Source organism: Pipistrellus hanaki (genome assembly GCF_964339955.1).
Source record: "Pipistrellus hanaki genome assembly, chromosome: 18".
In the NCBI taxonomy this organism is placed as follows: domain Eukaryota; kingdom Metazoa; phylum Chordata; class Mammalia; order Chiroptera; family Vespertilionidae; genus Pipistrellus; species Pipistrellus hanaki.
In genome coordinates, this window is record NC_140520.1 from 23,870,558 (window position 1) to 23,884,336 (window position 13,779).

Here is a 13,779-nt window from a genome sequence, read left to right on the forward strand (position 1 = left end):
AAGCTATAAGATGAATGAAATCTGAGGATCCAATGTACAAACGTCAATCTTTCATAATTTTAACTTGTTATTATTTTTTGGCAAGCTTAATTTCCTCAGTCATTTGTAACCCATTGAAATTGTGACACATAAGAAATTTATGAAGATAAATTAACGAAATGCACTTTGACACTTTAAAGTAGCTAGCAGGAATGAAATTATCTCACCCTTCAGAAATGTCTGAAGATTGCCTTCATTTTCTCAGCTGTTTCACACTGGGGAACTCTCATCACGTTGAAGGTGTGGTAGAGCTATACAAGTTTTCAGTGTTCATAGAGTTGAAGTTGAGGGTCACCGTGTCATCAGTCCTCTGTAGTATTCCCACTGGACCCAAGTTTCCTGATGCCCTTCCAGTTTCTAACTCCTCCCACAACCCATTTTCTCTCTAGGAACTGGGTGAAATTGTAGTGCCACTCAGCCAATATGGTTCAGTGGTTGAGCATCGACCTATAAACCAGAAGACCATGGTTTGATTGCTGGTCAGGGTATATGCCTGGGTTTCTGGCTTGACCCCCAGTAGGAAGTATGCAGGAGGCAGCCGATCAATGATTCTCTCTCATCATTGATGTTTCTATCTCTCCCTCCCGCTCTCTTCCTCTCTGAAATCAATTAAAGTACGTTTAAAAAGAATTGTAGTCCCACCAGAAAAATACACGCATTCCTTATAACATGGATTTCTTCATTCATGTTCTATATAATGACTCACAACCACGCTTGTGTATGAGCACTTACTGTTGGAATAGCTCACTCAGGAATTTTCCAAATTAAGTAGGCATAAAGTACACAAAGAATAATACAAATGGATATCATCAGTGAAAGGTCTTCTCAGGAGACCTCAAAGTGTGACAGTCTTTGGCAGATTTGCTAAGATGTGCAGACTGTGAAACTGGTTTTGTCAGCACTCTGAGAATGGACCCATTCTTAGGAACGAATATGTTATATATCAATTACATCTCAATAAAAAAAGAAAAAATATTCTTTAAGCAAAGCTTCTTTCAAATTCTATTCTGGAAGGTATATACAAAAATTGACTTCACTTCCATTTCTATTTAATAGTATCCTCTTTCATAATACATAACAATGCATGCTGCGAAGGTATATACAAAAATTGACTTCACTTCCATTTCTATTTAATAGTATCCTCTTTCATAATACATAACAATGCATGCTGCTTTTATGGTTTGAAACAATATTTGCGTCTCCTTCCAGAAGGGAATCTACAGATGAATGTATTTTTTAAAGTATTATTATTTAGGATATGATAGAGATTTAAGATAAGAGAGTGTCTCAGGAACACAGGAACTTATATAAAAAAATAACTATTGATCCACAAAAAGTCTAGTTAGACATTTAAAAGGTATAAGAACTCTTTCAACTATCAGTTTCCTCATCTATAGAATAAAGAAGCTGGATTAGATTGTCTCAAAAGCCCTTTGAGATGTAAACTGCTACAAATCAACAGAAAACCACTTTTATATTAGAACTCTTAATGTACAATTAATGGTTCCTTAGTGATTTAAAGAGCTTTTATGTCAGTAAAAATGCACCAATGCAAAGCCTCTTACATTATTCTGGTTTTATTCCACTTGCCATTATAATAGAACACCATTTCCAGTCTCATGAGAATGTTTCTCGTGGTTAGACAATTTAAGATTTTTTTTTCTTTATATATGGCAACATGAGAGGCCGGGAACCTCACTTAACGGTGATCCCATAGTTTACAGTGATTTAGTTTTATTCAGATATTGGCAAGATCTGTATTTTCTAATAAAATGGGTTACAACTGTTTTCAATTTGATTTTTTCTTAAGTGGATAAAAAAGTGATTTGAGACTCCTGACAGAAGTCTGGTCTGTATAGTTCCCAACTAGTAATATTGTGATACATGGTAATCCCTTTGTGAAAGCCTCATAAATGGTGATGAATTGGAAACAGTATTAAGAGCAAATCAAAGCCTGCTTATATTCTGTACCACTTATATTACGAACACATTGCCTTATGAAAATGCAACTAAATTAGAACGTCTTCCATTTTCCTAAGCATGCCTCGACTTAGTGATTTCCATGCATAGCTGGTTGACAGTAAGATAGACTTCAGAAGATGATGTATCACACCTTCTCTCCCTTGGGTTTGAAGGAAAGATATATTTAAGATGTATTATACTTTTAGAAAAAGGGTGTATAAACATTGGTTTTGCTCTCATTTCTGTTTAACACTTGCATTTCATTGTTAAAGTTGAAATACTATACAATTCTTGTTTTCTAATTATTTTCCTCCTTTTTAGTTGAGAATATTTATGGCCACATTGTGTGTCTTGCCCTTAAAACAAATATTCTGCCCATTTCTTCAGTTTCTCTTGTCCTTTGTTCTCTTTAGTCTCCACATCAGACATTATCCTTAAAATTATTGTCAATCAAATATATCATATGCTTTCCCAGACAAGCCAGTCCTTCCCATTTCCTTGAGTTAGGCAGCCATGTTCTATGTCAACAGTCTGGTTATTAATAAAGGTGTCCTATTTGTAGTCCATTATTAGTTATAATCAGTCTGATTTCTGTAGCCATAGGTACATATTTGATGAGCAGAATTAGCCATACATTTTAGTTCAAACATGATATATCACTCAGAATTACATTTTTCAAAATATGACCTCAGCGTCTTTAGACAATTATTTTGATACTAGAGGCCTGGTGCACAAAATTCGTGCACAGGTTAGGTCCCTAGGAATGGCTGGCGATCAGGGCCAATCAAGTTCCCACCTCCCTGCTACCTCCTTCCTCACTCCCAAGCACTGCTACCATGTGGTTCCCCCTCCCCCGCCTCCCCACCTTCTCCTTCTCTCACTCCCTCAGTGCCATGTTCTGTGCCACTCCCTGGTGGTCAGTGCACATCATAGCGAGCAATCAGACTTCTCGTCTCCCAAACTCCCAAGGGGTCACTTTGCATATTAGCTATCTATCTATCTATCTATCTATCTATCTATACACACACTAGAGGCCCAGTGCACAAAATTTGTGCACAGAGGGGAGGGATTGTCCCTCACCCCAGCATGCATCCTCTCCAATCTGGGATCCCTCTCACAATCCAGGACTGCTGTCTCCCAACCGCTCACCTGCCTGCCTGATTGCCTCTAACTGCTTCTGCCTTCCAGCCTGACCACCCCCCTAATCATTCCCCTGCCAGCTGATCAATGCCTAAATGCTTCCCTGCCAACCCAATCGCCCCTAACTGCCCTTCCCTGCCAGCCTGGTCACCCCTGTCTTCCCCTGCAGGCTTGGTCCCCCCATCCCCAACTGACCTCCCCTGCTGGCCTGATCACTCCTAACTGCTCTCCCCTGTAGGCCTGTTGCCCCCCCCACCCCAACAACTGCCCTCCCCTACAAGCCTGGTCCTCTCCAACTGCCCTCCCTTTCAGGCCTGGTCCCTTCCCTGCCAGCCATCTTGTGGTGGCCATCTTGTATCCACATGAGAGCAGCCATCTTTGACCACATGGGGGCAGCCTTCTTGTGTGTTGGAGTGATGGTCAATTTGCATATTACCTCTTTATTAGGATAGCTTGACTGTAGCTTAATATTCAGCTCTGTTCAGTGTTTTATGCATAATTCTAAGGAAAATTTTCACAATAATATATTGTCTTGAAGTATATATGAACCAGAGAATGATCTAAGATAGATTAAAGATTCACATGATTTAGAATTAAGTGTAGTAAGTTTGGCTAAGCAGCATCTGTTCAGGCATGTACTTTTTGTTGAATGGGGAATTGTATTTGCTGCAGACACATCTGTGAACTGAAAGTTTTCTTGTTCCCTGTGAAGCATTAACTCTCCTTTAGAACCCAATTGCTTAACATTTTCCAAAAGGCTACTTTTAAAGGATACACTACTTAAATTGGTTCTAACCTGAAGCATTTTTCCATTTTTAAAGAATACAATGGTTACTTTTTCTATTATCTTTGGTATTTATTATAAAAATGCTTATTTTGCTGGCATTGCCATTGTTTTTTTTTTTTTAATAATACACTACAATATATGTCACAATGTATAATGTATAATTACATATGCAATGTTATAACTTATATATCTAATAGATTGAAATTGGATTTGGTAATTTGCTTTTTTAATAAATTGGATTTTGAAAGAAATCTAGAAAAAAAGAATGGAGAGAAAAGAGATCTCTTGCGAAACATAAAACAAACTGCACTATCTCTGCATGTTTCACTTTAACTGGTTTTGGACACTATCTTCTTGTTTTGAATATATTATTCCAAGACAGAGAACTTGAAATTTGACCATGAGCTAAACTAGTATTTTACTCTGAAACTACTACAATAACTGGATGGAGGAAAAAGTGTCTTCGCCGTCATGGAAATTTCACACCCATAAAGGAAGTGCCTGAGTCATGTGATTAACCAAAGCCAACTTCTGCACCAGGAAGTCACGGTGGCATGAAATTTTAATGTTTCTGATGTCATTCACACATCTCTTTTTCTCTGATAGGTGTTAAAATGGGTAGAGGAAGCAGTGCAGGCCTCCAAAGTCCACCTCTTATCTACAGATCACCTGGAACAGGCTGTAAACACATGGAAAATCCCTTTCGATCCCAGCCTCAAAGAGGTGACTGTGTCTCTGAGTGGCCCTTCTCCAGTGATTGAAATTCGTAATCCTTTAGGTGAGAAATACCAACATCATATAATAAAACACAAAAGCCATGAAAGGTAAAAAAAAAAAAAAATACTTTTTGCACACTTATGTATGTTAACTTAATGCTAACTTTTTCAATAAATTAAAAAATAACTGGGGGAGATGAATAAAATTAAAACTTTTTTTTCTAGTCATAGTATTGAATTAACATGTGATTTTAAAAGCTAAAACTCCTAATAATGTAAACAAATCAGAATTAGAAACGTAATTGTACTAAATGACCCCCCCAATATATATATATATATATATATATATATATATATATATATATATATATATATATATATATATATATTGGGGGTCATTTTATATATATATATATATATATATTGCCACCTAGGAACGATTTGTGCTTTTTAGTACCTGGGTCCTTCCAAGTACCTCTACTCGATGCATTACATTTCTACTACTTTTAAAGTCATTGCCATTGGCACTGATACTTAACAAGTCATGAATTATTATAAAGCGTTCAATCGAAACATAGGATCCATATATTTGATTTGTTTATATAACTGCAGGAATAGTCCATAGGAGAGCCAAGAATAAAATGAATAAACTATGATTTAACTCCAAATTTTCTTTCCCCCCTCCTCTAAAATCCAACTATAAGATGCTTCCGATAAATCTCAAATCAATAGGAGATGGTATTACCCTACTTCATTTCACTCCCGCCTTTAATTGTTCCTCTGACAATAAAAGCCTCCCTCTGTGCTTTGTGGAACCAGTTAAGGTTTTACACTGTGTGCAAAGAAATGCCTTGAGCGATCTCCAAAAAGACATTTATGCTAGTTTGCTGTTTTATTATCGATTAAATCTAAATGTTCCTAGTGACTGCACATATTTTTTCAGTAGCTGTAATAATCGTTACCTCAGATGGCTTTGGAAACATGGGTATATAGTCTGCCAATGGTTATTCTCATTTTAAGATCAATTCAGCATAGCAAATGAGAATCGGTGACTTCTGTTCCAATGCCCAGAAACCCTAAAATTAAGTTCTTTTTATATATAACCAAAAGTAGTGTTTTTGAGCTATAGAAACAAATGTCCACTAGGTGATTTATACTGGAAACGTATACAGCGAATATACATCGCTGAAAGAAAGGTTATGCTTGTTTACTATATGTCTGTCTTTCAGGGAAGCTGATCAAAAAGGGGTTTGGCCTGAATGAGCTATTGAATATCCATAACTCTGCCAAGGTGGTGAATGTGAAGGAGCCAGAGGCTGGACTGTGGACAGTGAAGGTACTGTTATTTGACAAAGTCTATTTATTATTTTATTTTGATGTCGGCATGTTCTCTAAAGTGTGTACAATAGTTTACTTGTATCTTCTCTTGCAATCATGGACAAGGACCAGGAAGCAATGCACATAGTGCATTTGCTGGTCTCTTGGTCACATGAACTTGGTTGTGTTAAGTTTCCATGACCATGAAGGCATCAGTGCCACTCCAAATACACTTAAAATTCTCCGTTAGTTTTCCAACCATCAAATCTGTAAATTGATTGTGTTATCTACCTCCTGCCTCTAAAGCAACCAGAGGGAGATTGTAGAGAAGAATGGCTAAGGGTATAAGCCTGGGTTGGGATCTCAGTGCCTCTAAAAAGCTGTATTGCTTTGGGACTGTAGCTTCCCTGTGCCTGGCATTCCTCCTGTGTCATGTGGGGGTGCCAAGATTAGACCTTTATCTCAGTGGTCGGCAAACTCATTAGTTCGCAGAGCCAAATATCAACAGTACAACAATTGAAATTTCTTTTGAGAGCCACATTTTTTAAACTTAAACTTCTTCTAATGCCACTTCTTCAAAATAGACTCGCCCAGGCAAGTATTTTGTGGAAGAGGCACACTCATGGGGCCAAAGAACCGCATGTGGCTCGCGAGCCGCAGTTTGCTGACCACTGCTTTATCTTATTAAATTGTGCGAGAATGAAATTAAGATGATGGAAATAGAATGCTTAGCATAGTTCTGTTACAAAGTAAGCACTCAAGTACTGTTGGCTCCTGTTGTCTGACGGGTCCCCACCCATTGTTGAACACAGAATGCTACCTGTTTCCTAGCATTACACTTAAGTAGTGTATGCTCACTCTAAGAAAACATTGTACCTTGGCAATCTGGAAGAGAACATACAGACGACATTCAGGGTCTCAGGATACCATGAACCTGGCATCCAGGCCTGCAAATTGTGTGTGTGACCCTCGGCGGTAGATGTTCTTCTGAGTGCCTTGCCCATATTTCTCAGACTTTTTCGTGTGCTCTGGCCTACTTCCAACTCCAATGTCGTCTGGGTCTGCGAGTTTTTCCCCAGAACAAGAGAAGGCTGTTCTGCTGGGAAATTACAGCCCTCAGGAAAGAGGGGAGAGCCCCACGGGGCTGGGCTCCAGTAGTCCACGAGAGCACAGGGTGAACAGCACACCCTTAGTGGTCTGCTTCCTCTCCTGAGCGCCTCCCCTCTTCCTGTCCGAATCCTTCTCACCTCCCAGATAAACGACTTGTCCTAGGGTCCTTGTGGGACAGCTCAAATGAAGATAGCCCTTGCAGCATTTTCTCCTTTGCTGTTGGTTTCCCTACAAAAGCCATGGGATTCCTGGGCTCATGCTTTAAAATGCTAGAGATGCTGTGAAAGTGTGTGGGGGTGTTATACTGCGCACATTGGAATGCCACTTTTGCATTTCAGCTTTTGTCTTTCTTTTCTCTTTTAATAATACTTGAAATTTCCATTGCAATTCCATTCAAATCCATTCTCTATTCTCAGAACTCTGAGCTTTTATAGGGAAAATAGAAATTTAAAATTTATATATATATATTTTTGGAGGTGAATAAGATGAAATAAGGGTATAGGTGAGAAGGCAATGTAAAATAATAAAATCTGGGGATTTCTTACTGAACAGACTGGCAATGGCCCCATCTTCCCATTTTATTCACCCAGTTCCTTACATGTAGTAGTGGTTCAGTAATTATCCATTGCCTTAGATTAGCCACAATGAAGTGTTTTGCTGCTATACTCTGGCAAATTGGATGTGATGGCTATTTTGACCAACTTGCACAAAATATACTAGTGTTGAGTGTGTCTTTCTGTGATCACAGTAGGAGAGAGTATAGGAAATCCCGAGTCTCATTTTTTTTTCTTCATCATTGTAAGCACAATCTAAGCCAGCAGGGTCCTGAGCTAGCTAGTCTGTTAAGGCAATTCAGGGTTGCTTTCTGAATAGAACATTAAGGTATCGACGATTAGGAACTTATTGTGAGTCTTTGAACTCATTTTTAAGGTGACTTGGATTGCTACCAGTGGTATTTCCTCTAGACAATTCTTGTCCAAAAGGGGGATAAGGCAGGTCTGTTTTATCTTGTGACTGCCACACCCACTCATTGTCATCCCATTCAATACTCATTCTGGTGAGTGCTTGCTCTTGGCAATGTTCCTGATGCTTAATGGGAACTAAGCACATTTTAATTAATGATTAGAATAGAAAAGCACTGAGGATTAGTCTGTGAATGAGGGAGGGATACGATAAGGTGATGAGGTACTGGGAACTCTGTGTAGACAAGTATCTAAGCCCAGTTTCCTATAATTAAGAAAACAATAAGAAGACAGTGTTTATTATTATTTCCTATAATTAAGAAAACAATAAGAAGACAGTGTTTATTATTATTATACGATCTTAACTTTATATCTTGTCCTCACCTCTCCCTCTTGTTCTGATGCTACACCATTTCTCGAGTACAATTAGTCGTAACTAAACAAAGGATAAGTGTTACAGGGCAACTTCAAGATAATGAACGTATTTGCTCCAAGGTGAAATACCAAAATAATGCATCAGTTTAATAATGCGAAGGAAACTGAGCTGAACCTACTGGCATAAATGTTGGTGCTGACTTTGGGTCTCCCTTTTGGATGGTGAACGTATGATAATGTTTTACATGTGTGCTTTCTCAAGAAGAAAAATGCCTGAGATTAGATAGTGCTCTATATCCCTGGTGCTATCCCTCATGCACTCTGCTATCTGGAAGATGTCTGCTCTATCGGTAGAATTAATAATGGCTTTTGAGTGCTTCCCATATCAGTTTTTATCCCAAATATGGAGAACAATCTGTCTATTACTTGACCTTAGCGTGGTAGCCAATGGAGCCTCAATCAGTCTTTCTAGTTCTTTTCTACCACTTTCCTTCCTACTCTAGCAAATAAAATGTACTTTTAAAAATAGATCTGTATATATTTTTATTGATTTCAGAGAGGAATGGAGAGGGAGAAGGAGAGAGAGAAACATCAGTGATGAGAGGGAATCATTGATCGGGTGCTTCCTGCATACCCCATACTGGGGACTGAACCCACAACCTAGGCACGTGCGCTGACCAAAATCGAACTGTGACCTCCTGGTTTGTAGGTCGATGCTCAACCATTGAACCATGTCGGCCAGGCATAAAATGCATTTTTATCCTCTCTCCTACCGCATTACTGTTCCTTTTCCTAGAATCCCTTTCCTTCCAACGAATCCCCTAAAGCTTAAATGGCAATGCTGTCAGCATCTGACTTTTTCTCTCTAAAATGCTCTCTTCCCCTCTGCCTTCTACTGCAATCTTTCTGCACCTCCCTTTTGGATTATTTTCACCCTCATTTCATATTTATTTCTGGATAGGTTTTCTCTTCCTGTTTTACTGCAGGCCAGATTTTGTCACTATTATGTATACTAGTGCATGTCACAATGCCTGGGAAAGAACTAGATAAGTACTCATGAATAAAAAGTAATATATTCATTCTGACAATATCTAAGGCAGCAGGCCAAGGGGTTGATTTAGCTAGCCTATAGTTGATGTCCTGGCACAAAACACTTTTCCATGATTTAAAATGCTATGAGAGTGGTGTTCTTTTTCCTTCTGTGGTTTCCCTCTGAAACCCTGGTAATTACTTTTCTGCAGTTTATTGGGACACTTTTACTAAAGAGAAACAATGAGTCCACTTATCTGTATAGTCCCTCTAAAAGACTCAGATATTTTCAGTTGCCTCTGAGGCAGGTAAAAGCATGTTAAAAAGAGGTAACTGAAGTTTTATTACAAATAAAAGAGAAGGCTGCTTTATGTTTCTGAATTCTCATTCGTGGGGAAGCTATACAAACCCTGGATCTTATTTCTGAGAGGCAATATAAATTTTCCATTCAGGGACTTATATCTATATATAGAGTATTTGAACATAACCACAGAAGTCTTGGGCCAAGTTTTATGTTCTGGTCTTTAAGGGAAACTCCCAGCGAAGATATTAAGTCGTTGTCAGCACCCATAGGATTTAGGTGGTGCAAACTGTTTCTCTTAGTCTGGGATTATTGGTGTGATCATGTAATTTAACACATCCCCTGGGGTAGCTTTCCATTAAGTAAATCTGGATAAACTGTCCTGAGATAATCTCCCAAGGAGAGAAGGGAGTGTACCCAACCACATGATTATATTGAGATTTGGAGACTCGTAGAAATATTTTGGTTTTAGATAGCTCTGTTGATTGCCAGAACCTACCAATGCATTTTTCTAAGGATTAGGGTATTTTATGCCATACTCAAGTGGCATAAGCTTGCTCAGGAATCATAATTAAATAAGCCTCCAGTCTACAAAGGACCACACAAGAAGAATATTATGCTGGCTTCCAGTCATTCTCACCTGGTGACTCTTTTGAATAAACCTGAAGACTACCCCAGGTGTGGTATTTAAAGGGATTAGGTGAAGCATTAATTCAATGTTTTGGGTCAATGGAATGTTTTGTGGATTTTTTTTCCTAGAAAATTTCCCAATTGTTTTGGTCTGCCAATATTAGAGTGTCAGCCAAATGGAATGTTTCCTTTTTTAATAAAAGGATATCTGTACACTTGTGTGTGTGTGTGTGTGTGTGTGTGTGGGTGTGTGTGTGTACAAATGAGTATGTATGTACGTATATTGAAATAGTTTATTCTATGCTTTGGGCACATTTATCTCCTTATATCACATTTCTCTGAACATACACTGCCTAATAAAATGATAACATTTAAATCTAGCTCGCATTATTATATCTTTGTGTCTGGCACAGTGTCCAGTAAGTCCTCATTAAAATATCTGATTGAAACCATAATATTCTTTCATTTGTAAAGAATGGCTTGTCATTTAAGAACAAATACTTAGAAAAGACAAAAATTAGGAATTTCTTTTTTAAAAAAATATGTTTTTATTTATTTCAGTGAGGAAGAGAGAGGGAGAGAGAGATAGAGACATCAATGATGAGAGCTAGTCATTGATTGGCTGCCTCCTGCAGGTCCCACACGGAGGATTGAGTCCGAAACCTGGGCATGTGCCCTGACCAGGAATCACACCATGACCTCCTGGTTCATAGGTCAATGCTCAACCACTGATCCATACCAGCTTGTCAGGACTTTCTTTTTTCAAAGAGTAGTTTGACAAAACTCCACTTACTTGAATTCTCTAAAGTGAAAATGTATTTAGAAATGTAGAATGGTGAATGAATAGTTGGAGGGTATTATTGTCTTCTATGCCAAATCAACCCAGAGATTATGCTATCCTAAAATGCTATGCACAGCCTTAGGTATTATAGAAAGAGTATTTTACTTGAAATAATTGCAATTTAACATGCTGTGAAGACCTAGGCAAGTAATCATTTCTTTGAGCTTCAGTTTATGGTGCTATAAAATAATCTTTGGATATAATAGGATTTTTAGGAGATAATGTATGAATATGCTTAGCATAATGCTTCTAGAAAAATTCAAAGAATTCTTTTAAAAATATATTTTATTGATTTTTTACAGAGAGGAAGGGAGAGAGATAGTTAGAAACATCGATGAGAGAGAGTCATCGATCAGCTGCCTATTGCATGCCCCCTACTGGGGATGTGCCTGCAACCAAGGTACATGCCCTTGACCGGAATCGAACCCGGGACCCTTCTATCCGCAGACTGACGCTCTATCCACTGAACCAAACCGGTTTCGGCTCAAAGAATTCTTGATGAATCTGACATTGGCTGGTCCTAGGAGAACCTAAGGAAAAGCAGTGACATTGGGTTGACTTTAATATTTATTAAACTTACATGTATTAAGTGCCCATTGAGTAATATTTCGTAGGTGGTGAATATGACATAAGATCGCCTTAAGGGACTTTCAATATATAGAGAGATTTAATAGCCCTTCATCCTTAAACTCAGAAGTAGACCTGTCTGCAATAGAGCTGGCCAAGTAGATAACAGGAGCAACTAGTTTTCCATGGAGCTCTCCATGGTGCTTGCTCAATGGGACCTCAGCCTGATCCTTCATTCACTCCAATTCAGAAACCTGGGCTCTGGTCCACTCTGCTCCTCTTACTGCTTTGTGAATGAAGGCTCCCTATTGACAGTTTTATTTGCCAATAGATATCTAGTACAACCTCATATTTGCCCTGGTTTGGCTTGCATTGCAGCAGTTGTGTAATTCTGACCCTGATCCTTTGACACTTGACCATGACATTCTAACACAAAGCAGTAATGTAGCTCATTATATTATATTATATTATATTATATTATATTATATTATATTATATTATATTATATTAATTATATTATATTTTGTTTGAAATACAAGTGAGTCCATTTTTATGCCCAGCTGCTCTATATTAATCAGGATAATGGTAGCAAAGGACATCACAAATAAACCAAAATGATGTTTTAAAAACATAGTAAAACGAAAAAACAAAACAAATTGTTAAAAATGGTCTCTACAATTATCATTCTTTAACCATTCTTTTAAAATACTGCAACAATATTAGGACAATATTTTAGGAACACAAAACATCACATTAAATCTCTTGGTGAAACCCACCAATACTTTATTATGTTAGTCTTTTTTTTAACGTAAGCTTTTATTTTCCTGTTTCTTAGCTGAGCTCCCTTTCACAAATTTTAGTGCAATAAGAACATAAAAGTTTTAGGTATAACGATAGCAAACCAGTAAATGAAAAAAGGAAAAAGGAAAAACAAGTCTTAACATATACAAAATGCATTCTGTACAGCAGGCTAAATCTTTTGTATAAATCATCACTTTTAACCTTTATTTTAAAAAAATATTTTATTGATTTTTTTACAGAGAGGAAGAGAGAGGGATAGAGAGTTAGAAACATCAATGAGAGAGAAACATCAATCAGCTGCTTCCTGCACACCTCCTACTGGGGATGTGCCTGCAACCAAGGTACATGTCCAGGCTGATGCTCTATCCACTGAGCTAAACTGGCTAAGGCTCACTTTCAATCTTTAAAAAGCCCCTGTGAGACAGTACCATTATTTTCCTCAAAGGCACAGATACAGCAGGTGACAGAGCCAGGCTGTGAACACAATGGGGTTTCAGAAACCAACCTTTGCCGCTACATGTGCCATGCCTTTCTTATGATTATCTCAATGGATTGGGTTACACTGGTTTCAATTAAGGCTGCTTTATCATAGGGGACTTGCTGATGAGCAAGGCAACTAACAATGATATATGATGTCAGTGAATAAATCAAAATCAACTCATCATAATATGGACCATTTGTTCTCACATTAAATCAGTAGGCAATAGTGTCTTCAATAAAAAAAATACATTATCTAAAGCAGCTGAAATTAGTAGAAAGGTTTTATTTGTAATCTGAAAGGAAACCCCTTATTAAAGTAGGATCATGATCCTTAGATTCCTTTTTGTATGTCTATTATATGCGATTGATAGCATGCATTCCTTTTAAAATAATGGAATAAGTGGCCCTGTTGAGACCTCTTCATTTATACACACAATCCTTTGTAACCCTTAAGAAATTGAGCCCTCATAATTAGCATCAGCATTTATGCTAAGAATACAACAACACTGTTTGAATGAAGATGTATTTTTTTTCTTTTTCCTCGCTTTTATTTGCCTTTCCTTTGAGTTCCTGCAGGCTCTGCTCAGTGAGGGATACATTTGGTAGAAATGGGAACATAACTCTCCACCCTTCCTCTCCTCATTGCCAAATAGTAAGAAGCCACAGTGATTTAGGGGAATACCCAGTAGCTAGCATTCTGTCCTTGCTGATACCTAAATACC

At 37.9% G+C, this 13,779-nt stretch overlaps 1 protein-coding gene across 4 annotated transcripts in view; it reads left to right on the top strand.

The window, feature by feature from the left end:
- Positions 1–13,779, top strand: part of HMCN1 (hemicentin 1) — a 343,610-nt gene that overhangs the window by 118,886 nt on the left and 210,945 nt on the right. For 3 of the 4 annotated variants that reach the window (XR_014793395.1, XM_084866565.1, XM_084866564.1), the window contains exons 5-6: positions 4,535–4,706; positions 5,874–5,980. Coding sequence is in view for 2 of the 4 variants with exons in the window: in XM_084866565.1 (XP_084722691.1) it covers positions 4,535–4,706; positions 5,874–5,980 (279 nt within the window). In the remaining 2 variants the exon portion in view is untranslated. Of the gene's footprint in view, positions 1–4,534; positions 4,707–5,873; positions 5,981–13,779 lie in introns of those variants that run through there. The other variant, XM_084866566.1, reaches the window with a different exon arrangement.